This window comes from Copadichromis virginalis, linkage group LG5 (assembly GCF_057382275.1).
Source record: "Copadichromis virginalis isolate Kocher_CV1m ecotype Utaka linkage group LG5, C_Virginalis_male_GT1.1, whole genome shotgun sequence".
Taxonomy (NCBI): domain Eukaryota; kingdom Metazoa; phylum Chordata; class Actinopteri; order Cichliformes; family Cichlidae; genus Copadichromis; species Copadichromis virginalis.
In genome coordinates, this window is record NC_140622.1 from 9,663,140 (window position 1) to 9,690,188 (window position 27,049).

At 42.2% G+C, this 27,049-nt stretch overlaps 1 protein-coding gene across 2 annotated transcripts in view; it reads left to right on the forward strand.

Annotated features, from left to right (window-relative positions):
* Positions 1-7,803: 7,803 nt before the first annotated feature.
* Positions 7,804-27,049, forward strand: part of pdzrn3b (PDZ domain containing RING finger 3b) — a 113,215-nt gene continuing 93,969 nt past the window's right edge. Inside the window, exons 1-3 of one of the 2 annotated variants that reach the window (XM_085455774.1) lie at positions 7,804-8,651; positions 15,408-15,494; positions 17,359-17,466. In XM_085455774.1, the coding sequence (XP_085311900.1) occupies positions 7,938-8,651; positions 15,408-15,494; positions 17,359-17,466 (909 nt within the window). In that variant the 5' untranslated portion in view covers positions 7,804-7,937. The remainder of the gene's footprint in view (positions 8,652-15,407; positions 15,495-17,358; positions 17,467-27,049) is intronic. The other variant, XM_085455775.1, reaches the window with a different exon arrangement.

Here is a 27,049-nt window from a genome sequence, read left to right on the forward strand (position 1 = left end):
ATGACCGAGATGAAAACGATGTTTTCGAATTTATTAGTGTAGGCATGGCCTCAGTGACTACAAGGCGTCTGCAAAACAAGCCCAAATCATCATCCCACCACCACCGTGTTTGACACCTGGTGTGAGGTGTTTGTGTTGATGTGCTGTGTTTACTTTTCACCAAATATGGTGTTGAGCATTATAGCCAAACAGCTCCATATTGGTCTTGTATATTTAAAGGATGTTTTATCAGAAGTCTTGTGGCTTGTTTAGATGCAACTTTACAAAGCTAAGCTGTGCTGTCACGTTCTTTTTAGAGAGCAGAGGCTTTCACCCGGCATCCTTTCAAAGAAAGCCATTCTTGCTCAGTCTTTTTTAGTTGTACTCTCATGAACTTTAACATTTGACATGCTAACTGAGGCCACACTGAGAGTTATCGCTTTGGTTTTTTGCTGTTTCTCTGAGTGTGGGTTGAATTTGCTGGGACGCCCCCTCCTGGGAAGATTGCATCATTGCATTAACACACACCTGAATGCTCCAGAGCAGCCAAGTGCCCAAACATCTGCTTTTATAGAGGTGTGAACGCTTGCTGATGATTAATTAATCAAGAGTATTTGATTAGCAGCACCTGGCTGCTACTTACCCTCTTAATTGCTATGGAAGCAGTAATGGTGTACTCAGTTTTCCACAGGGCTTCATAAAAATCCAGTGAAAACTTTCTTTTTCCACGACTGTATAGCTCCTTGAATTTTGCAAATGTGTTTAAGTTGCCAGGGTATATTTGTACTGATCAAAGTAATGGATGGACCGAACAAGTAAAGGACAAAGCTTTGAATTGCTAGGCCCTCCGGAGTGCAAAATAAATGAAAGATATTAACTATTAAATGTGTCTATTATAGATGTAAAATCAGAACCTTTAAACTTTGTGTGGTTTATCTTTAAAGTTCCTTCGTTGAGCTTTTTTTTTTCTTTAATAAGCCACAGGGATAAGATACACCAAGTATATTTTAAATGTTATTTATGGACTCACTGGGAACAGAGCTTCCAGAAAATCAGCAGTGCTTCACAGGCTTCAGAAAGGAAGATTTGATTGGAGATTCTCAAGTGCCTTCCTCCCCTCTTCTCCCCTGCAGAGCGACTCATCTGTTCCTAATATTGCACACTTGTGCCTTGGAAACCTCTGTAACTAATGCATTATGCTAGTCCTTTTGAAAAAATGCAGAAGGCTTTTTACAAGATCTATAGCGAAACACGGTCTGCAGATAGTGTCAGGTAGAGAATTTGTGATTACACGTTCTCGGTCCTTGAGTGTATGCGCTCTGATGCTACATAAGGGATAGCTATTCAATTCACATTATTCATTGATGGCCACACATTTTACATGAGCTTAGAAAGTATGGCTCTTTCAAGAGTAAGTTATAAAGTCTTACCCTTGGGCAGACACCGTTTTTCTTAGTAACCTAGGTTAACAGACTTACAGGAGCAAATCAAAACTTGGTCAGAATTTTAAGGATGATTTTTTTTTTGGCCCTTCTGTGGTAAAGGCCACAGAACCCTTTGTCTGAGTGCTTCTCTTTACGTGACATTAGTAGTACAAGTCTCAAGGCTGTATTTATTCAAAGTATTTATTTTTATTTTTTTAAATCTGACTTTAGGGGCACATTTGTCCTATAGTTCTCTATTTGCATGCTAAATGTAACATCTGTATATTATACGCCATTTTCCATGTAGATTTTTTTTTCCGTGAACCCGGTAAACCTTTAAAATACCGTTAACATTTGACTGAATATTTCTGGGTGCAGAGACAAACAGAGTAAAGATAGATTGTGTGAGAACTAGCAGTAAAATGATGAATTGCTGCTCTTTATCAAGCCCCCTTTACTTTTCTTTCTCTTGGTTTTTTCCCCATCCTGGGAAAATCTGTTGTTTAGCAATGTTACCTTTCATGCAGTCAAATTAGTCTTTGGGAAACCAACTATAACAAAGCGCCAACCAACAGCACCTACACGGTGATAAAGAAACCTACATGTTCATTCATGCATAAACCGAGGTGTAGGGGGGCAGGTTTTCTCACAATGATTATAATAATAATAGCAGCATCTGCCATATTGGCAGCCAATACATCGTGTGATAAAGAAAATTATTATTTTTATTTGGTCCAAAAGATAAGTCGAGCCACAAAGGGCAAAGCCACAGAGTCTTTATACTTTATCTGCACGTCTTTGCCATGACATTTTAATTAGCTACTGTATGTGAAAGCAGATTTAGTTTGGCAGTTTGACTGAGGTCATATAAAATGGGGATTTTTTTTCCTCTCCTTGTGCAGTTTTGCTTTTGTGTAAATCTGGGTTCCACTGACCCACATCCTGTTTCTAACCTCCTTGAGAGAATTCAAAACAGGCAGCTGTGAGAAGCGAAGCAAAGCATTTATTGGCTTTTCTTCATTTACACATAACCATCTGTGATAAAGATCTTCTTAGCAACAGCAAATATTTTGCACATTGTTATCTCTACTGTAGATCTGTTTAGCCTTTTTTCCCCATTTCACGATCGATTTAGCTTGGCCAAAAGTTGGCCATGTGGCATGACGTGTAAACAATCAATCGGGAGCGCCGTGTCCGCGTACTGCTCCGAGTTAACTTCAACCACCCTGCCGCTGACACCTGTGTTGTGCAATCATTCGCACATTTACATGTTTATGCCTGCGAGGATGTTGTGACGGTTGAGCTGCTGTTCTCTGTCATAACAGTTCGACGGGGCTAGAGTTGTTGTTTGGTTCATGCCATCTGTCAGAAGTGGAGGCAACTGTAGCCTTGTTGGTTCCCAGCCACAAGCCCAGCCTACTCATGGGGTCACCGTGAGACCTCTTCCAACAGCCTTTAAAGTTACTAATCCACTCAATGTGCAGGGGCCACAAAGCTCCAGCAAACCCTTGCAAAAAGCTCAATACGTTGCTGATGTTTGTAAGAAAAACAAACCATACTATTGATGTATAAATCATTTGGAGGTTACACTCAGTTTTGACAATATTACCGACTCCCAGGGGAGTTGGAGGCATATATGAAACCACAGCGAGATGGATAGTGTATTCCTTTTGTAGGAACATCATGTTTCAGTGCAACATGAAAAGGCATCCCGAAGTGCAATAACTCATCTTTGCAGTCTCCCACATGGCCCTCATGTCTTTGACATATCTAGGGGAGAGTGGTGATGATTACTAAATGGCCCGGCTCCAAAGCCCAAGCACACACAAAACACCCTCATCTCACATGCTAAAACCTACATGCCTCTGTTGCTTTACAACAAAGGCTTCGAGTACAGAGGATTAACAATGACACCAGGACAACTCTTCACGGCACTCAGAGTGTGCATTACTCTGTACACTTTTTTTTTTTTTATTTCCCCGCTCAGACTATTTGTGGCTTTTTGTGAACAAAACTGTGGTGACATTATTTTAAGTTACTAATTTGACATTTGGGGCTTATTGTTATCTTGACGGCAGTTGGCAATATTGCTGCTGCCTCATGTTTGTACACTAAATACAAATCTACAATGTACACATATATCATTGCTAACATAAACAATGAGAAATATTAATACACAACACACACAAAAAAACTGCCACGACCATTGTGAGTGCTGCCCAATGTCATCTTCAGAAGTAGCGTTATTCCCTTGGTTGCTGAGAGCTAATAGTTAATAGCAGCTAAATTTGGAGCTACAGCTAGCAATCATTTAGTTTAGCCTAAGGACTGTAAGAACAGCTAGCCTGCTAAGTAGTTAGCTAAAACATTACATATAAAATCTTTACACATTAAGTTATTGTTTAACATAAAAACAATAAGAACCTGAAAAGTAACCGCAGTCTAATGTATTGTGTGTGTCTACACACTGTATAAGTGTATTGTGTTGTTTCAGCTTCAAAGGTGAGTGAAAGCTTTCCTATTATGCTAGTTAATGTTCTTTTAACTCTACCATAAGTATTCTGATTACTTATTGTTGTATTTTTGTCTTGTTTGCTGTATAAACCCTTATCTTATTTCTGCTGATGTACATTTATTGATTTCTATCTTTGTTTGAACTTCCATGCTTTTTTTGGTTGTTGATGTTTTTTTTTGTTTGTTTGTTTTGGCTAAATTAGAAAGGTTCCCTGCTTCCTGTCTTTTTGCTAAGCTAACCTGACTCTTAGCTGTAGCTTAGCCCAGAGTTGCATGAAAAAAGTTGCTGCCTGCTTATTTTCTTATTCTCATAAGAATGAGTATGTTTCAAAAACTATTTCTTTATATAGGAATTAGGGTCACAATAGAGGCAAGCAAGTGAAAGCTTGGGTTTTATCTCCCAGCACTATTTTAACCTGGAGGCCTGGTGGGAGCATTCAGGCCCAGTCTGTCCTGATGCTTCACTCACAGTTTAGCTTGGAGGAGTGGGATTAACTCTTATCTCCACAGGGATGAGGTCTGTCTTTTGGCGCAGCCTAACATGGACTCGTTTAAACCGCCCCTGTTGCCACTTCACATTCACAAGCATTCCTTAGCGGACAAGTCCTCCAGATAGCAGCTTCTTTAACATACTGTACCATGAAAATTCCAGAAGTTGAGCTTGCCCCGGCTCCGACAAAAGCCCATACAAACAACTGTTAATTTATTCTCACTCCATTTTGAGAGCAAACATTCCTGCCAGTGAGGCAGACCAAACAACCTCTCACAGTAAACATCCACGCACAGACGGGCAGGTTGTTTGTTCCCGGACTGAAATAATAAATCACAGCCTGTAGTTTGGTCCACAGGTTGAAAACCCCGAGCGTGGCCGGCAGGTTGCTGGTTAAATTCTGCAGAGTTCCGAGCACAAGATTTAATAGCAACCTCAAGCTCCGAACTGTGAAGTAATATATGGCTTTATACAGCTGATGTGTAACAGCATGGGAAAAAAATCCAATTATTCTGTGAAAACTTGCTAAAGAAACAGGTGCTAAAGTAAAACCCCAGCCCTCTATTTTTCATTTCTCATCCATTCATTTTTCCACATCTGTCTAAACATTTCTTAACTCAAAACGCATTAAGTGTATTAAAGATGATCTTTTTTCTATGAATCTATGAAATACTCAAGAGCCAACCTGATTCCAGACATCTTATCACAAAAATTGTACAATTATTTGGCGACTCTATTGTAGTGCATACCGTTGAGATTAGGCAGGCTTGGGAGAAAGAATCGGGCATGAGGGTGCCCGAATCTATGTGGAGTAAGCGTCTGTCCAAAATTCATTCCTGCTCTATAAACAGTAGACATCAATTAATTCAATTTAAAATCCTCCACCGGTTACACTATTCTAAGATCAGACTGCACAAGTTTTATCCTTCTATTTCCCCAATGTGTGACAGGTGTAGACGAGCAGAAGGTACGTTGTTTCATGCCTTTTGGTCTTGTCCTTCATTAAGAGGCTTTTGGTTTAAAATATTTGACTGGTACTCCAAGGCATATATGAAACCTTTACAGCCTGAACCTGAACTTGCAATTTTTGGATGTTCTCCGACGTCAGAGCTACTTCCGGTTAGATTGCAGGGGCCACTGGAACTAGGCCTGATTGTTGCCAAGAGAATAATACTGAGGGAATGGAAGTCCCCCACCCCTCCTTCCTTTCAGTTGTGGGTAACAGACATGATGTTCATAATACATATGGAAAGGTTCAGTAAATACTCAAAAGACTCTTTTCTGACTGTCCGGAACCCCTTTTTGGAACACTTTGCAAAAGCCAGACTGGGCTAAACTAGATTTGTAAACTTTCATTAATTTCAGGTTTTTGTGTATGTGTATGTATGTATATATGTATATATATGTGTAGATGTGTGTGTGTGTGTGTGTGTATATATATATATATTTTCTTTCTTTTTTTTGGGGGGGGGGGGGAGGTTGTTTTTGTTTTTGTTTCTGTGTTATATTTTGGAAATTTAAAATAAAATAATCAAAAAAAAAGATGATCTTTTTAAAAAAAAAAATGAAGTCATGACCTGAAGAATACTGGCTAAGAAATATATAATATAATCACATGCTGTAGTATATGCAGTACAAGAATCTTCGAGGTGTTCTGCACAGGGAGTTTTTATTCCACTCCATCTAAGCCATCCCATAACATCAGTGTAGGATTACCCACGAGCTCAGACTCTCTCTATCACGCGTTGTCCATGAAGTCTTTGATAAGCCCGTGTTTTTAGTTCTGGATAACGCACATATGGAAAGGTTTTATTGAGCATGGCATTGCATAAAACTGGATTTCCGAAAGAGGAGGCAACCAGTAGGAATGGGTATCTAATCACGGCAGGGTCAGGTCCGACACAGACTGTCTGCTTTAGCAACAGAGGCTATTATTTTCCTTCTCTAGGGCAAAACCAGTGTGTCCACTGGAGTTTACGTTAAAATTCAAACGCATTCAGAGCTACATGCCCTCCTGCTGGTATTGGAAGTGGACTCAGATCAGAGTGTCAAAGTGGTAAAACAATATCACGCTTTCTTTAGGTAAGGCCTCTGGTGAGGGGTGTGTTCAAACACGAATCCTTCGGCGGCGCCTCAGATATTCATTGTCATACCTCGCATTGTGATCTGTGTTGATTTCCCCAACTTTTACCTGATCTCACCCCCTCTTAAAGTGTGTTGTAACTTGAAGTCTCTCTTGTGGTTGTACTGGGTAATGTCCTTCCAAAGATGCTTGTTTTCACAAGTGTTGTGCATGCCTGAACGCTCACCCTCTGTGTGGTGAGTAACATTCATAAACTAACATTTATGAAATGAAATGGCTGTTTATCCTCTAAATATACAGCCGTAGACTTTATAGGTTTATGGGATTTTATAAAGCATTGTATCATTGTTTTTATATAACATTTGAATGATATATTCTGTTTGTTTTTTTCTTTTTTAAACAATTCAGACTTTGTATATAAGTAAAAAAAAACCAAAAAAAAAAACCTAAAGGCATTGGTAGGTGAACTCATAACCGCACAGTTACTCATTATAGTTCTTTATAATTCTTTGTATTGTTTTAAATGATCATTTATTCTATTTACCTATTTTATATGGGATTTCTTTTGCTGTTTAGCGTCACGGATATCAAAGGAAGAATGTAATCGTATAGGAAAACATGTTTCTTTACTGTGCATATGACAATAAAACTTTGAAAACTTTAGTTTTAGACTAATAGTTTTTGTTCCCAAAACTATTAGTCAGACTCTATTTTTTGCAGAAATAAATAGAAATAAATAAGAAAAAAAATATTTTCACTGGTTACATGGATAAACAAATGACATCTCATCTTTATTTCATTCTTCTATTTGAAAAGAAATGCGCAAGCTACTTTTTATCCCAGTGGCTGAGTACTCTGTGCGCCGTTAGTAGAGTAGTTACGGCAGAAAACTTTCGGAATGTCGCCTTCACTGACTATCAGAAGTGTAGATTTTAAAAGCTGAAGTCACGCAAACGAAGTGAAGATGCGTTCGAATTTGATGTTTTTCATGCACTGATCACCTGTAACTTGCTCCAAATGTAGAAATAAAGGCTGAATTGTGACGGAATAAAAGAAGTTTGCCGTTTCTCACACTTTGGTTCAGAAATTGTTGCTTTTACGTGTCATAAACGGCCCTAAAAATTGTCACCTTTTCCTGATTTCACCTTTTCCTTTGCAGTTACAAAAAACATATTTTTGCGTGCAAAGGAAACGAAATATATCTATTTTTCAGGGTGAAAAACTTCTAACTTCTAACTTTAGAGAGTTCGCGTACGAGGCGCTCCTGAAGGCACCAAAAAGTCTCGGTCAATTAGTAGAGTTTAGACAGTGAGGAGAGCTCGGAGCAAGTAGGTCTCGGCGAACGCTCCACCAATGACCAGCTAAGAGAAAAACGCCCCACTGCTCCTCCGACTTAGATCTGCGGGGGTGGGGAGTCCACAAGTTTGTCTCTGGATTTAGGGAAACCATGGGATTCGAGTTGGACCGCTTCAAGGGGACTGTGGACCCGGATTTCAAATGCAACTTGTGCAATAAAGTCCTGGAGGACCCGCTGACGACTCCGTGCGGTCACGTCTTTTGCTCTGGCTGCGTGCTGCCCTGGGTCGTCCAGCAGAGCAGCTGCCCGGTCAAATGTCAGCGGATCTCCACCAAAGAGCTGAACCACGTCCTGCCTCTAAAGAACCTCATCCTGAAGCTGGAGATTAAATGCGATAACCATACGAGGGGCTGCGATGCCGTGGTGAAGCTGCAGCATCTGGCCGAGCACGCCGAGATGTGCGACTACTCCCCGGCGAAGTGCAGGAACAGAGGATGCAGCGAGGTGCTCAACCTGCGGGACGTGGATGCTCACATGCGGGAGACGTGCGACTACAGACCGGTGGAGGTTTGCGAGAGCGGCTGCGGGCTGATGCTCACCCAAAAGGAGCAGAAATCAAATAGCCACTGCTGCCTGAGAGCCCTGAAGGCGCACAACAGCGCGCTGCAGTGCAGAATGATCATCCTGGATAGGGAGTTCAAGAAGCAGACCATAGAAGCAAACAAGAGGGAGAAGGCTCTCCTGGCACAACTTTCCGCCGTGCACAGCGAGCTGCAGATGACAGCGCTCAAGTATCAGAAGAAATTCACAGAATACAGCGAGAGGATCGACTCCCTCACCAAGACCGTGGCTTTCTCCTGCAAGGTAAGCAGGAAAAGTTTTTGCTCTGAGTGATTCCCAGTAGCTTCTCCCTGCTGTCATCCACAGTGTGACGCCTGGAAAATCTGTGTTCTGTGAGAATAAAATAATTCCACTGCAACTTAAAGTTGATCCTGACATGCACTGCGCATAAGGCAATTGCCTTAAGGCCAACTTTTATAGGCTGTAAAATATCTTCCTCAGCATGTTTTTGTCGGCACTATGGGAGTTCTTAAAATGTTACTTTAACTGGGCCTCCTTGTTGTTTGGGTGGCTCCCTTTTTGTTTAACTTCAACCCAACTGGAAAAGGAAGTCAATGTTGTTGGCGATTCTGCTTTTTTCTTTTTCCCCCCTGGTGTTTCCAGGAGAACTTCGTGCCTTGGCTGCCTGCTTTGAGACATGGATGTCAGCTGTGCCTCTTGGCCAGCTGGCAGTAAATGTGGGGTGGGGGGAGGGCTAAATATTTACTGCAGTTCTGTACACAACAAGAACCAGGTTCCAGTTATAATGCCTCACCCCCTCACAGCATGCTTGTTTGAGGCTTTTTGTCATCGGATGTTCGCCCTTTCCCCCGAGACCATCATAACAAATTAGAATCAGGGCTGCAGCAGAGTTGCTGGCACCAAAGTTGAATGAGCTAGTAAGGGCTTATGAGGTCCCAAAAGGCCTTAAAAACAGTAAAGCTTGATCTGTGCAAGGCCCCTGCGAGGTGGGGGGGGGGGGGCTGAGGAAGAGCTGATGTAAGGATGTTTTATGGTTCAAATTTATAAACCCAGTGGCCCATTATCAACGTCATAAAGGATGCAGGAGTTCATAAATCTGGTAATGAATTGAATTAGTGTATGGTGCTTGCACTGCTGCTGGGATTAGCAAATGGGAGTGGTCAGGGTTTTGTTTTAGAGGAGAAATAATTATTAGTAGAAATATGGATGAATGGGATGTGCCTTTAAAAAAAAAAAAAAAAAAAAAAAAAAAATTACACCCTTTTTATGTCCCAGAAGTTCTTTAATAAATCACCTATCAAAGATTTCACTCTCTTTTCCTCCCCCTGCTTTTGCTGGGTGCTTTCATTTGTTCATTACGGGCTCAGCTCCCAGTAAAATGTGTTCTAGTAGACTGGTAAATTGCGCATCAAAAGCACCGATGCAGGCAAATCGGGAAATCGCTCATGCTGGTATAAAGAAGCTTCCTGGGCCTGTAGCGCAGCAAGTTATCATAGCTCATTTGACAGCGGCATCTCAGTCCTGCCATTGAGCTCTACATTAAGTGTGTTATTGCCATTGTGGCTGTTCTAACGTAAAAACAGAAGGAATAACGTCTGCACTTGAGGCATGCTTTGAACATATGTATGAGATACAGGAATGGTTGAGAACTTTTCTGAGGATGAGATTTAATATCTGTGGGTGATATTGCAACTCGTTAGAAGAGGTTTCTTTATTTCTTTCTATCTCGAAAGGCCTTTCATTGGATCCAGTCAAGCAGTGAACAGGAATGAGGTTCTCTCACAAATGTGAATACGAACTGGGATTAGCTGTTAGAGGCAGTCTGTCCAAAATCTTTGCTCCCTTTTTTTTTCTTTCTCATGATTTCAGTAATCAAGAGCCTAATTACATCAGTGTGTTATTGGTAATTTCCGAAAAGGGATATTTTGACATGCCAAAGCAGCAAAAGCCCAGGTAATGACTTGTCTGATGGACCTACTCCTTTGAAGCCATGCTAGTGAGCCAGCATTCACAATACCACGGACCTGGAACGCGCTAAATGGAGTGCATCCAATGGGAGGTGCATTTCACAATTCAAAAGATCATTGGGGGAAAAAGGTTTTAATGCAGTTTTATGACATGCAGTACTATGAAGAAGTCTCAGGCTACCTGATATTTCTTTATATTTTAGGTTATATTAAAGAAGCCAGACTTTCTTGCAACCTTTGTGGCATTCTTCTTTTTTAAAGCAGTTTTTGGCACTGTCCAGGCTTTGTAAAGTTTTCTTTGGATATTTGTGGTATTTTCACTCGTTTTCAACTCTGCACTTGACCATTTTCAGAGATTTTGAAAGTAGACAAAGGGAGAAGTGGGAAGCCTGTTAAACTAACCAAGCAGCAGCTGAAAATCATGTCCTTAAAAAAATATTAAAAATATAACAAGTCCTGACACGGGACCTGAGAGATGCATCTGGCCCTGCAGTTAACCCATCTGCTGTTCATTGAACCCTCATCAGAAATGGTCTCAGTGGAGGGTGGCATTCTTAAGGAAGGGAAACGGGGACGAAAGACTGAAGTATGCTAAATTACACAACTGAAAAGCTGAAAATCATCTTCTGGGCTGTGGAATTCAGATTTGAAAATTTTGTTTCAAATTATTGAACCAAAAATAAAAGGTCAGGAAAGAGGTATAACAGTGAGTGCCGGTAGTTACCTGTAAAACACGCTGGGGGCTCCGTCATCGTTTGGGCTGCATCTCAGCTGGTGGTGTTGGAGATCTTGTCAAAATTGATGGAATTATGAACTCCAAAAAGTACAGTCAGATTTTGATCAACCATGCAATACCACCTGGAAAACATCTGATTGGCAACAACTTAATTTTTCAGTATGACAGTGTTCCCAAATACATACCTGGATAGAAAAACATACTGTGGAACACTGTCAGTCATGGATTGGCTACCCCAAAGCCCAGACATCAACATTACTGAAGCATCTTGACAGAGAACAGGACAAAAGGCAGCCAACATCCAAAGAAGAGCTCTGAATGTTGTTCAGGGAGCCTGGAGAACTAGTTCAGGGTGTGCTGAAGAATAAAGGTGGTCTTAGCAAATTCGAGTTTTCAAGCTCGTTAGAATTGCGCAAACTCTGTGCTTGCCTTATAAACTGTGTTTTCCTGTATGTTTGCACATGTTTCAATAAATCGCTGCCTCCTATTTCCCAATGTCCTAGCAAACAGAGTGTTGGCTCAAAACCTTTGCTCAGTACTGATCATCAGATCACTACCAAAGGATGAATGCAAGTCCATTGTTACAGCTGACTGGCAACTTACTTTAGTTTAGAGATTCCACCACTCCTCCTTCAATGTCTTTTAATGCCAAAAACTGGGAGATGAGGAGTAACTGACTGGTATTTAAAAGAAAGATTATTTAATACTAAATGCAAGAAAGACAAATAAAACTGATGGAAAATCAATGAACAAAAAGCTCAGATCTTTACTGTGGTTCATTGCAGGGCTGTTAGAAGTGTTGTCACACTCTCCATAAAAGATTGGATCTGTGTTTTTGAACCAAGATCCCCTTTGGCTGCAGATGACAGCATTAAAGGTTCTTGATCTAATAACAAGTGTCTTTTAAAATCACAAGACATCAAACTGCATTGAATTTGATTGGAGTAATTGTGACCTCAAACTGATTAGGCTAATTGTGGACTTTTTTTTTTAAAGCAGGGCTCTGTGAGATAGCTTAACAGAACAAAGGAAGCTATTAGTTATTTCACAAGCGTGGCTATCAATTGAACATGACAGATCACATTAATAAAAGCCATCATGTATTCATTGAAGATGCCCATTTCGTCTAATAAAAATGCATTAGGCTGCTGGTTCCTTTGTGTATATACATTAGCATTGAGTGATAATCCTTGTCATTGATTTGAAATAGACTTCACTACCTCATTAATGGGGTAAACTGCCCTACATTTACAAGGTCACTGAGTTTCTGTCTCTTGACCACATGCCAGTAGTTTATAAATCAATATGTTCCCTTTTTGTTCTGTATTACAGTACCTACACTATAATTAGGTGAACTATATTAAGAGTTAGACAGGGGGAAGGCAGCTTGATGGAGGACAGACTCGGAAAGTGTGACGAGTGCTGAGGTGAAGGCTCACCGTGAGTGTGCCAAGTCACAAGTGAGCAGCAGACTAAAGTTTCACTGCCAGCGTGCCATTTCTTACCTCACCAACAAAGTTTTGTTGTTGTTTTTTTTCTCCCCACGGAGCTTTTGTTTACTTGCTGTAGCGCCCATGTCATTGTGTCTCCACGGTTTTGTTTTGAATTGGTGGTGTTTAGCACATCAGTTTTTCTTTTTAGTCTTTAATATAACTCAAGCACACCTGATGTTTTTAGTAAATTTGCAACCTCATCCTGAAGACGTTTACTTCATTTTTGGGGGGTTGGATCATTGTTAGAGTGTTTGCAGATGTGGTGAGAAGGGAAGAGAGGGGAAGGGGGGGGGGAGAAAAGCTTCATAATTGTTCATTTTAATGGTTCTTGTGGATGAAATTTGAAGACTAGTTTGTTTTGAGGCCTGTGACACATTCAGCATAAGTGAAGAGGATGGAAAAGCCAATTGCTTTGTACCTTTTTTTCATTTGTCATATTAATTCCACTTTGTCTCAACAAGCATAATGCCCAACTGTCTTCTTGTTGACAGCGACGGCTGTAGTTCACTATAATTCGGAAGCATGTGCCACTAATGCTGTCGTGACAGAAGCGCACATTCCTGCAGGGCCAGACTTGCACATGCTGGTGTTTTTAGGCTATATGGCAGTCAGGATGCTGTACATGCCAGTAATATCTGCTTTATATTTAGTCTCAGTGTTTCGCAGAATACTGGAGCGGCAGCTGAAATTATGTTACCTCATAGCTCCCGTCTAAGTCCTCCTTAAAAAAACAGATTAAGGGCTGACTCTGCGAGTTTCCCAGAGGTTTTCATGTCATGTAGCTTCTGAGTCAAGAGGCCCGCTGGTGTATTCATTTACATAGGACAACGGTTCGTGAGAGAGCGGTTCTCTTCTTTGACCTGGTCATCATTTCAGGCTGGCTAAGCCCTGGAGAATGGTGAAATTTGAAGAAGCTAAAGTAACTTGTTACATTACAAGATTCCGGCCATTAGAAACTACATACCAGCTGTTATGTTGTAGCGAAAAATTTGTACCATCCTGTGCTCATTTATATTGTCCAGAAGGTGTGTAACCCACTGTAAATTTACCCGAGTTTGTCCACTTTAGCTCACTGCATAACAGGTTGATATAGGCAGCAGTTTGTCCACCACCTAACTAGAAAGAAACTCGCTTTTGCTAGTTTTGCAGTTCTGAACTGTAGCACCAGCATCTTAGTCCTCCTCAGCAGCGACGTTGTGGAGCTGTGCTTAGCTTGCAGGTACTTCTTCAACAAGAGGAATTGAGCTTTGTAGCAGCTGACAGACTCTTATTATCACCCTGGGTCAGGACAATGCGAATGCTCCAACTGTGTAACTGCAAATCTCTTTGTCATCTCACTAAATGACCTTCACATGCTGACCGGCTCAATGGCCAGATTCCACTCTGCACAACAAAAGGAGCAGGGAAATGTTGGAACACTTCAATAGCAACCAGTTCCTTCATTGGAATAAAATAACAGTATTTGAATTACAAAGCTGACCTTTTGACTTTAAAGTTACAACGAACAAGTAATCTATATACATGGATGCTGTAGTTCATATGTTACACCAACACTGGCTAGCACTGGATTGGCATTTTTTTAAAAATGGTTGTGGGCCTGAGACTGAAGTTGTCTGTTTTTAGTTATGCACAACTGTTACTTGTAATCAAATCATTTATGATAAGTAATTCAGAGTTAACTTGAATAATGACTAGCTTAATTTGTAAACGGACTGGTACTTGTGAAGTGCTTCTACTCTAGCTGAGCACTCAAAGCATTTTCTAGTACAAGTCTTTATTCACTCATTCACACATATACATACACATAAGTGCTTTGCCTGAAGCCATGTCCACACTAATACGTTTTCATTTGAAAACGCATCTTTTTCTCTCCGGTTTGGCCTTCCGTCCACACTGAGACAGCGTTTTCGGTCAAGGAAAACGCAGCGTTTTCAAACGCTCTCCAAAGCAGATACATTTGAAAACGCCGTTTTGGCGTTGCAGTGACAGTGAACCCGGAGCCTTTTCGAAAACGATGACACGTTTTAGTCATGTGATGCAGTCATGTGACCAATTAAACAAAGATAGCGGAGGGCTAGTGTGGATGTAGCCTGAGATTCATGCAGACACTCACACTTTGATGGCACATTGGGGGCAGCTTGAGGTTCAGGGTACTTTGACATGCAGATTGATGGACATGCATATTCCAGCAGCTGTGGCAGACTATGTAAAATTACAGAGCGAGGTTGGTGAGTCATTAACACCAGCACACAAATGGTGCGCTGGGAGCTTCATGGTGTAATGTGTTGACAGCCCGGTTCTTTTGGTCATGTGCTGAACTTTTTACACTAAGATTTCCTTTAATAGTTACACAGCAGAAGCAGTACCATAATATACAAAGATGTCTAACCAAAAGATTCAAGGAACTGCTGAAAAGATCTGGCTACTAAGCTAACAGTGTTTGTTTGCTTTCTGCTATGTAGTGAGTATTTGGCCATTTTGAGCAGCAAGTGATATTTTCTTTTGAAGAAACCATGTTTGGCCGGATGTTAATGACAAACACGGCATGAAGAGAGTTTATTGACAATAGAGCAGTCAATAGTTTCTTATTTTGTTGTTGGGCTACCACAGAGAATTAGGAACATCTGTTTGCTTGCAGCAGTTGTAGCTGGTGAATACAACCTGAAAGTTAGACAGATGCTATCAAAATATGAGTACAATATAGCCCCTGTGTTTTGAAAGTTTCACTCTTTGAATTTAAAAGAATAAAAAGATTAATTAAGATTAATATTGAGTTGTTGTCTATGTTGAATAACTTCCTGCCATCTCTTTGCTCACGTGTGTCTCTCCTGTCTGTTTGTAGGAAGGCGAGACTAAAAGCGTGACCGTTGTCCTTCTTCGTGAGGGCGGCTCTCTGGGTTTTAACATCATAGGAGGAAGGCCATGCGTGGTAGGTTGAAAGCTGAGCAACTTGGAGGTTCCGTCTCCCCCACCCCCTCCCCGGTGATCAGCCAAGTGTCAAATGGCAAATAGTGGAAGTACCACAAGCCTCCTCTGTGCTGACTGCCGCAACTTAGACAGTCGTGCATGGTTTTTTTTTTTTTTTGGTTTTTTTTTTTTGACTGTGGATAGATGGACCGCATCTATCAAGTTTTATTGTGTTTATATATTGGTCTGGTTTAGCGGATTTGGCATTACAGATTAAAAAAAACTATAATTACTTTTATGGGAGTTAAATCTGGGATTATGGCTTCCACCACAGTTGTTTTGTCTCTAATTGAGGGGATTTTGGTGGTGAGGTAAACACAGAGGAGAGGAAAGGGTCTTTTAAACCCAGACTGAACTTTTCTCAGCCGCTTTCTGCCTCGAGGCCCCTGAAGTTAAAGTCATTAATGATGCCACGCGCTCTGCCGAGTGAAGGGTTGGAAAATATCTCAACGCTGGCATCTCCCATACACGGAGCTTTTTTCTGCAGCCGAGATCTTATTGAAACGCCGTATCTGTTTCACTTCCACTGTTGCAGACTTGGTTTTCCACAGCCACAGTGACGCACTTTTCAGCAGTGACATAGATTATCGCAGTAAAACTTTTTATAGCAGGAAGCTATAAAAAGATCGACATTTAACCGTAGATTTGCTCGTGGAGTTGCTGTGACAGAGCCATGCATCAAACTTGTACGACAGCGGAGATAATACTTGGCTTTTGCTTTCCTAGTGAGCCTCAAATCATCAGGTGGTGTAAGAAGCTACTCATTAGAATTGGAAGTGGCTAATATCCTAGCAGCCTTTGACATGTGTGTTTCATGTGGCTGTTATACTGGTATGGCATGGTGAGCGCAATCAACTGCCAGGATTTGTGGTCTCCTAGATGAGCTTGTTTGTCTGCAGCTCATGTGATAGCGGTGAGGCAAAGTAGTAGTAGGCATGTTGTGGAACTTGCAGCAAAAGCACTGCAGTGTTAACACTGTACACGATGTCCCTGAAAGAGGAAGCAGACCAGAAATTATTAATTAGCATCTGTTCTGTAACTTCTGGGGTTTCTTTAAGTACCTAGTAAAATGTAGTTGTGTCACAGAGCCCAGCAGGAGTGTGGTACACATTTACATGTGGTTTTAAAGAGAGTACTAACATAGCTGTTAACCCAGACTTAGCTCTGACTCTGGGGTCACGGCCACAGAGTCGGATGTAGGCTACTTCATGCCCCTACAGCATGTCCGCGTGTCAACATTTAGGCCCTTCTGTAGACCAGGGTCAACCCTTTAAGGCCTGGGAAGCATGTGAAGTTAAAGCTTATCCCTAAGTCCACACTCAAGGGTAGGGTTAAAAGGGCATTTCACAGAAATTGCAAAAAGCCATATTTTTTCACTTAGTCTTGTTGCTGTTGAGCCTTCCAGATATTTTTGTTTTCTGTGTGCCCTGATTTGAGATATCTGCCTGGAAATTACTGCTGCCAGTAAAAGAAACTGCTGGCAGTAAAATTTTGTGGATTCACTGGAAATCTCCCTTAAATCTCAAGGCCAAACTAAATGTTGTTTGTGTCATTTATAGGGGTGGCAGCAATAGTTTGCTTGGGATTTTTTTTTTCTTTGTTATTTGGGTGAACTAAACCTTCAACTTTGTAGGCTTGCAAAGCGTTGTACAGACGCTCATGTGGTTTTGCCCACAACAACCAAACCCAGTGTTTCCAGTGTTTTTTAAAAGTACTTTTATTGCGCGATTTATTGAGACTTCTATAGGCTTTCCTTTCCTTAACGAGCCCTGTGAGCGCTGTGCTTCCATTAATCCGCTGAACATGCCTGCAATTTATTCCCGCAGGACGACAACGACAGCACTTCGAATGAAGGAATCTTTGTGTCCAAGATCGTGGAGAAAGGTCCAGCAGACAAAGAGGGAGGCCTTCAGATCCACGACAGAATAATAGAGGTATGTGTGTCCTCCTCTGTAATGCTTCATGTAAATGGGAGGGGGGGGGGGGGACTACTGATGTAATGACTGTCTGCACCATAAAGAGGGAGAAACACCAAAGAATCACTCCATCTTTGTGTATGTTTGAGCTCTGAGCTCAAGCTGAACGCAATGCGTGACGTATGGAACCTGAATTAGCATTTTGGCCTTTTGTTGGCGCTCCCGAAAGTCAATCCTGCAGACGGTGAACGTCTCTGATACGATTCTACCAGTCGACATTGGCGATGTCAAGTAGGGCATCATTGCAGATAGGCCGAGATAAACCTGAGGCGAGGCTGTCTGTCTTTACTGTTGCTGGCTGATAGCGAGGGAGAGGAAAAGATGTCTTTTACTTCTCTCGTCCCAGCAAATAAATCCCTTTCGACAGAGCACCCATGAAGCGTCCCCCTTTCGTCTCTAAACAGAACTTGATGTGGAAAGGCCAGCTCACCCTGAGGTCAACTTGGGGGATCCATTGAAAAACTCAGCATCACAAAGGTTGCTTTTATAGAATGGTTGTCAACCAGAATCGCTCACAACGGCTGCTTTGAAATGAGTCGTTTATGTCAATTGCAAGTGTGTATTACCGCCGGCCGCAAGATGACAAATATGGCTTGTCGCTGGCTTTATTGTTAAACCTCAGTGAAATTGCCCCCAGAGCATTTTTGACCAGCTCATTGCTCACAGAGACGCTTGTGGAAAGTGTTTACACACACGAAAAAAAGAAGACTCCCAACATCTGGACTCCGCTGATCGCTCTATCCTGTCATTTATGCAGTCGAATGCTAACTACTTGCAAAAAAAATGCCACAAGTCCTCTGGAGAAAGCCTCACGCTGTTGTTCCAAATAATATGGTTGTAAATCTGGCGACGTCGTGACTGAGAGGTTATGATGTGCTTGTCTTTGGTTTAGACCTCCTGAGCTAACACAGTCAAGTGTCTTGGTGCTCTCTGCAACTTAAGACCTCGTAACGAGGGCCGGTTGAACCAAAAAAGCCACTCAGAGATCAGCGACTCGAGACCTAAAGGGACTTGCCGTGGGCTGCTAGCTGATGTGTGGGGAGATTAGCTCATATGTCACACGAACGTGTACAAGTGTGTGTCTTTGCGAGCATCTGCCCTGCTTGGCTTTATGAGTTTGCGTGCACATGTTTGCCTGGGCGCGTGTAAGCACAGGATGCATGCGTTAATGGGCCAGATGTCGCTGTATTTGGTTACTTGAGAAGGTGTATCTATGGGGTTTAATGCTGTGATAGCCAATCCGGAGCGGAGAGGACGGAATTTGCTATAGGATAATGCTTCCCTCGTGTTTTTCATATTGTTTTCGCGCTATTGTAGGTGAAGCCACAGAATCTCTCCAGTGCAGGAAAGGCCTAAGGAGGTAGCACAGGTTCCTATAAAGTAACCTTTTCTTGACGAGAAGTGAGGGATTGCCATACAATACCCAGCAAATAAATCATCAGATTTAATAGACCGTTAAAGGCCGATACTTCACATTTACGCCATTCATCGGAAGGGAAACCTGAGAGCGAGGCAGCTTATATTTCCAAGGCTGCTTTTTTTTTTTTTTTTGGTTGACTGGTTGAAGCAAGAAAGTACAATGTCACGGATTCCTGGACCACAATAAGAAATGTGACATCAAAACACAATTTGCTGTTGCACAGCTTTTATTCTGGACCTGAGGGGACTGGGTCTGTGAACTTTGTTTGTTCGCTGTCAAGAATCAAAGACGATGAAGCCTAAGTGCCTGAAGGCAGTTTCACGGTGTTTGGTAGAAACCAAGCAGCCTGTAACTGTGTCCTGTTTAGCATCCTGTGATGTATGCTGGAATTGCAGGAACAGTCAAACCTGGTTTATCTCATGTTTTACCAGAGATTGTTTTTCATGCACATAAAATATGATATCCGTGACTGCTGTGTTATCCTTTTTTGTAGTAGTAGTGGAAATCATGCTTGCTTAAGACCTTTGTTTAATTTTATCTGTGCTGCTTTTCAGTATGGTTGCAGGATGTGTAAATATCAGGCAGGGTGTGAGGTTTCCTTTTCTGATTAGGCCCACAGCTAATCATCGGCGCTCAATTTTTACGAGTAATTTTCCAGTTTATCTTTTTAATCCTCCTGCCTGCCCGAACGTTCCCCGAGGCCAAGGTGATATCTTCAGATTGGTTTTTAAATCCATGTTCTTACTTCTGAAATTAGCTCGTTTTTCTTAGACAAGTAGATGGAAAAGTGAAAAGCAGACGACAAACTAACAATCTTTTTTTTGACTGAAGTGGTCCAAGGATAACTTTGCATCAAAGCACGTTTTGATGCATGACGATGGCAACGGAACAACAATAAGAATGAGTCTGTCTATCGTTCTGCTGTGTATTTGTAATTGAATAGAATCAAGTTGGCAGTGAGACGCAATCTGTTTGTGTTAACACGGTAACTAACTGTGATAAACTGGTAAAAGCTGCCTGTTGCCATCTGATGGAAACCTGTTGCTGTGCCCACATACAGAAATTGACATTAACTTTTTCATTCACAGTCCAAGCAGCACCTCATAGATTTGAAATGGAATAAGAGAGAAGAGGATGGCTACATGTCTGCAAAACGATGACGCTCAACAACATTACTTTTACAGAGGAATGTAACAAGAATCTGACTCAGATTGATTGCAAACCGTCACCAATCTGTCTGAGAGCGATTGCACTTACTCTGAGTTGGGATGTGTTGTTTAGAGGCAGGTTGGCTCTCAGTCGGCGAGAGCAGCAAAAAGCAAATTAGCCCAGTCACCAGGCAACCGCTAATTTATTTCAAAAGGAGGCTGCCGTCCTATTTTTTACTCTAATTGGCTGAGCCTTAAGAATATAAGTCTCACATTTGCTTTCCTTTTAATTCTGCCATCGGTCTTTTTAACTGCTTGATGCTCTGCTGTGTTCATCAACAAACCAACACTCTCATGTGTTGTTTGCGAGTCTGATAAGCTACTTGCAAAACAAAGTACTGGAGTTTGAATATCAAAACTCTGGGCTATAAGAGGTTCTAAAAAGCCTCAGTCATTCTCAGTGGGTTGTAACTATAAACGATTTTTCATAATGCACCTTTGCACATTTCCTCTGCCCTAAGAGGGGAAAAAATATTGATTAATACAGCTTTAATAAGAAATAATTAATAAATGTGGAATCCTTTATTTTTAGCATCAGTGCCCTCATTTTCCATTATAGTGGAAATGGAAAAAAAATAGCTTTTTTTTTTTTTATTTTTTATTTTTTATCCTAACTCATGAAATCTGATTTGCAAGCCTATGGACGGGATCGTTTTGACAGCCCTTCAAAATCCTGCCATGGGGGCTCAACTGCTCTGTAAAGGACCAATCACATTACGGAGCAGTGAAATGCTCGTGCACCTGTGGAGGCAGCGCTGTCATCAGCCCCGCTGTTTTTCTCTACCTGTAGTAGAAGTGTTAGTTCCAGTAAATCTATATGGATGTAACATGTACCTGATGATTCGTGGCTTGTCCTGCTATAACAGGCTCTTAGCGGGGGAGTGCGACAGCAGATGGCTGTCCTCTAACCGAGCTGCAGGCTGGTATGAATCAGCACACGAGTACCTTCTTGTTCAGACACTTCTTTTTTTTTTTTTTTTTTTTTTTTAAAAAAAACAACCTTGAGTTGTTTGCGCTTTGGCTCACCTCTCTGCAAGCTGCAGAATCTTAGCACTCTGGTCAGGATCTGCTGGGATTGTGCCAGGATTTGATAAATAAGTTCTGATTGAACCTCGCACTGGTACCCGACTTCCCTAATCATGTCTTCGGGCATGAGTTGACTTTTTAGATCTGATTAAGAATGTTTTTCTCGTGTAAATGTAATCCCAGCATTTTGTCTTCAGCCTCACTTCACACAGATAAAGAGCCTCTTGCTGCTGTGCGTTTTCCTACATAAATGAACTTCCACTCTCTTCAAGCCTCTTTGCTATTCAACGTGACTAAGCCAGTGTCACAATCCCAGGATGGCTGCCCCTGAGCTCTCAGGGTGAACGGGATGTTTTCTGTGTAGGCTCCAAAGTGTGAAGCTAGGAAGAGAACGGAGACGCCTGGGCTGCTGTTGTAAATGTCACCTTGTAAAACCTCAGCAAGGCTTTTTTTGTTTGTTTGTTTGTTTAGGTCAGAAGGTGAACAGAAACAGTTACTTTAAAATAAACAGACACTAGGATAGGGTTGTTCGATATAACGATATATATCGGATGCCGTGTAACTCCGTGTAATAAATACTCACAAAGAAAACGGCGGCCGTTACAACTTATGTCTAAAAATGTATAGTTTCATGCATCGGTTAAAACACTCGACTCCGGGTAAAGGACGCGCAGCTGGAACACTTCCCGCAAGTAGAGCTGCACGAGATTCACAGAATTTACAGAAAATGTTACATTTTTGTGATTTATATCGTTATCGGGACGATAGAATTCTTATATCGGGATATGAGATTTTGGTCATATCGCACAGCCCTACACTAGGACATATCCGCCTCTACGTGTTACGCCTGTTGTGTTTTTGATCAGAGCAGTGGCTAGCCTGCAGGAATGTGTCCCAGCTAACACAATATTTATATGAATGTGTAACAATGTGTAAACTTGAGCACTAGTCCTAAAACACCCGTATCATATTTATTATGTTCAACACAAGCTTATGTTACTTCAGGTTGGAATAATCGATGGGCTTTGGCCTTGGAGCTGAAGTTAACTGCATCGTAGATGCTACAGCTTGAAGAATTAATTTCAGTTCAATATTTAGAATATAGAACTGTAGTGCTTATTAAGGCAGCACATCTGCAGCTTCTTACTTGGTACTAGCTGCAGGGCTCAAAGGTCTCCTACACTTTGCCAGAATTCTGGCACTGGGTTGTATAATATATGACTGTAGATCATTATTTCTATGGTAAATCTTGGTTATGTTTTTTTAACTTTCCCACAGCTATGCTATGGCTGTTTGTCTATGTATAAAAACAGGAAGTCTTTATTTTGTGAAAATTATAAAGTCCTGTTTAAAACAAATAAAAATAACATTAAAAAAGACCAGAAGAGAGAGTGGAGGTGGACGGATGGAGAAGTCATAAACTGGCGGCTAATTACTGTAGTCTTAGTGTGATGGACCGAGCAGTGAAGGAAACTTAGGCACAGGTTAAAGTCCAAAAAATGATTTTTTATTTAACCCAAAAAACATAATTGGTTAACTCATGCAAAAAGAATCAAAATCTTGGGCCCATAAAAGAGGTCAAACTAACAAAACTCTACTCAAAGTTGACAACACAACTGATAACTCAAACAAACTGACCTAACTTAATGAGACAAAGGGGAAACTTAAATAGTGGCTGATCAGCCCACAAAAACAGGAAAAGGGGTAAAACACACAAAACCTAACTAAACCAAACATAATGAACTCCAATTCCCCCCCATGGTCCCGAGTTATGGCGTGAACCAATTTGTAGCCTTCCTTTAAAGCTCGCTCCGCCCCTTTTCCACCTCTTGGCTCCTTAATCAAGGGACTGGAACAGCTGCAACTAAGGTAACTCAGAAAACAAAAGATTAATCATACATAACAGTGTAAACTAAAATGTGCGCACTTATTTTAGAATGCAGCGTTATGTGGATATGTGAATGAATTCTAAACCAAAACCAGTTATTTATTGTTCTGTAAATAAATTCCTATATTTAAAGAAAGAAATGTGAATGCAATATTACTCATAAGCCTCTACACTAACATGGTGATATTACCACTGTGTGGCTGTAAGTGCAGCCATCACACACTCCCCCTCTTCAGATCTCTCCCTGGGACAGCGAGAGAGACAGTCTGCAGTGCAGTTATCCTTGCCGGGGATGTGGTTGATGGTGAACCGGAATGGCTGGATTGCAAGGTACCATCGCGTGATCCTTCCATTTGTGTCCTTCATTCTCTCTATCCATTGAAGAGCCTTGTGGTCTGTTTCCAATATGAACTCCCGTCCGAGAAGATAATACCTAAAGGAGTCCAGGGCCCATTTGATGGCAAGTCCCTCCTTCTCGATGGTTGAGTATCGCACTTCCCTCGGAAACAGCTTTCGGCTGATGAAGGCCACTGGATGACGCTCTCCAGGCGGTCCCTGTAACAGAACAGCTCCCAATCCTCTCTCTGAGGCATCAGTCTGAAGAATGAAATTTCTCTCAAAATCAGGGCTGTGCAACACTGGGCTCTTACTCAGAGATTGTCGTAGGTCCTGAAAAGCCATCTTAGCCTCCTCTGTCCAGGTGATCTTATTGGGACTTCGGGCACCAGTCAGATCCGTCAGAAGAGCTGCCCTGGTGGAGAAATGAGGGATAAACCGATGATAGAATCCTGCCATACCTAAAAATGATCTCAGCTGTTTTCTGGTCTCTGGCAAAGGACAGGATTCTATGGCGGTGACCTTATTGACTTGAGGTTTTATTACGCCATTTCTAATCACAAACCCAAGGTACTCAGTTTCAGCCTTGGCAATGGCACACTTACCTGGATTAACAGTCAACCCTGCAGACTGAAGACGCCCCAATACCTTCTCCAGGTGTTTCAGGTGTTCTTCCCAGGTAGAACTGAAAATCACTATGTCATCAAGGTAGGCTGCAGCAAAATCAGACATGTCAGACAGTATCTGGTCCATCAGTCTCTGGAATGTTGCCGGGGCACCATGCAGTCCAAAGGGCATGGCTTTAAACTGGAACAAGCCCCACGGGGTCCGGAAAGCAGTCAGCTCTTTTGAGCGCTTAGTCAGTGGTACCTGCCAATAACCCTTGCAGAGGTCTATTGTTGTCAGGTATCTGGCCTTCCCAAGGCGCTCAACCATGTCATCAATGCGGGGAGTTGGATATGAATCAAATTGTGATATTGCATTCAGGTACCTGAAGTCTATGCAGAAACGGATACTGCCATCCTTCTTTGGCACCAGGACCACCGGGTGGCACCACTCGCTCTTCGAGGCTTCAATGATTCCTAGTGACAACATCAGGTCGATCTCCTCTTTCAACGGGATCAGTAGACGCTCAGGTATCCTGTAACTCATTCTCCTCACAGAAGCTCCATCTTTCAACACAATGTCATGTTCCACAATGTCCGTTCTACCAGGATTTTCACTGAACACATCTAATTTACACAGGTTTCTCACCTGAGCCTGTCTTTCCTCAGGAAGATGGTTTAGATCCAGGTCCTGAGGAGTGGGTTTTGGCAGATACTGATCATCCACTTCCTCCTCCTCCGAAACCTCCCGGATCAGAAAGACATCTGCTTTTGGTCTCTCCACCCATTCTTTAAGCAGGTTAATGTGCAGTACTCTGCTGGAGCGGGGCTGATCTGGAATAGCGACCTTATAGGTTGTTTGTCCAAGTTTCTTTTGGACCTCATATGGCCCTTGCCACTTTGCTAACAGCTTACTGTCATCACTTGGAAGAAGCACCAGCACCTTCTCACCAGGACTGAAGGATCTTTGCCGAGCTGACTGGTCGTACCAAGCCTTCTGGTGCTGCTGTGCTTCCGCTTTGTGGGCTTGGGCCAGCTCCGTCATCTTCTCCAACCGTTCCCGCATCTGGACAACATAAGAGACAACATTGACAGCCTGTGATCTTTCTTGGTCACCCTCCCAAGTCTCCCTTAGAAGAGACAAGGGGCCTCGTACCTCATGGCCATACAATAGTTCGAAAGGTGAAAAACCTGTAGAAGCCTGGGGTACTTCTCTATATGCAAAGAGGAGGTAGGGCAGCCACTGATCCCAGTCTGTACCAGTTTCATTGACAAATTTGCGTAACATTTGTTTCAGAGTCTGATTGAAGCGCTCTGTTAGGCCATCTGTCTGAGGGTGGTATGGCGTTGTCCTCAGGCTCTTAATCCCAAGGAGCTGGTACACCTGCTTCAACAAAGTGGACATAAAGTTAGTGCCACGGTCAGTAAGAATCTCACGAGGAAAACCAACCCTTGAGAAGAACTGTATGAGACAGAGGGCGACTGCTTTGGCTTTTATTGATCTCAAAGGAAAGACCTCTGGATACTTTGTAGCGTAATCTGTCACAACCAGCATGTAACGGTTGCCTGCCTTGCTCCTTTCTAGAGGACCAACAATGTCCATTCCTAGCCTTTCAAATGGAGTGCTTATAATTGGTAGAGACTGGAGAGGAGCTCTGGAGGGGATTTTAAGAGAAGACTTCTGGCACTGAGGGCAGCTTTTACAGAACAGTGTTACATCCGAGCGCACACCAGGCCAATAAAAATATTTTCTAATGCGGGCCATGGTTTTGTGCTTTCCCAAGTGGCCAGCCCATGGAATGGAGTGTCCCAAGGAGAGCACCACCTTCTGGACTGCTGTAGGGACCACCAACTGCAATGCTGAACCCTGCTGACGATACAGAATGCCATCTTTCAGCAGAAACTCCCCCCTGCTGTTCAAATCTTGCTTAGTTCCTTGGTTCCTCTCTGCAGCTTTCTGGAACAGAGATGTTAGAGATGGATCGTCATGTTGCATTTCAATAATATTAACAGGGATTTTGAAACCCAAAGGTAACTCAGGCTCTATGCTAGGAGCTTCTCGAACAGCAGTATGTAGAAACTTCTCTTGCCTTCTCTGTCCACGTGACTTACGAGACTTCCCGGGTGCAGTCTCTATGTCCGCATCATAGAAGGGCAAGGCACGGAGTGGGTGTAGGGACTCCTCTTTCTTCTTAGCTTGAGCTCTTGTTACTGCAACATTGCATGTATGACTAGGATTCAGCAAGTCAAACAACACAGGCAGATCTCGACCCAGCACTACTGGAAATGGCAGATTCTCTGCAACACCAATATTTAGAATATACGTTTGTCCTTGTACCTTGATGTACAGATCTGCTGTTGGATATGATCTCTCATCTCCATGAATGCAGCGAACAGGGATTGTCTCCACATTAACTTTATTTGCGGGTACAAAGTCTCGGTGCACAAGAGTCTGAGTACTTCCGGAGTCAACAAGGGCCTTTAATGGTTTCCCATCAACCTCAACTAAGGTCATTTTGAAACCATTCTCAAACTCCACTTTAGGCTCCACACTTTGTCGGGGCACAAAACACATCTGAGTTATTTTTGTAGAATTCTTTGGGCACATAGGTTTTGTGTGGCCCTCCATCCCACACAAATAACAAATCACAGTCTTGGGTGGAGGTCTTGACGGCATATTGACAGACTGGCTCTTTGGAGGCTTACTCACCCCTGCTTTCTGGTAGTGAGGGACAGATTTTGAACCATCTCTCATTTTCCATGCTGTGTGGCTCCATGACTGTCCTTTTCTCCGTGCTGCCACAAACACATCAGCCAGCTCTGCAGCCGCCGCTGCAGAGTTTGGATTGCGTTCTTTAATCCATATCTGTAACTCAGGAGACAGCATTCTCAAGTATTGTTCTAAAATTAATATTTCACTAACCTCATGCACCGTTTTTCCTTTTGGCTTCACCCACTTCTCATATAACTCTTTCAATCTTGCATATAGTTCTTTTGGATTCTCATCAGGTTTTACCTCCAGTGAACGGAATCTCAGTCTATATGTCTCAGGATTAAT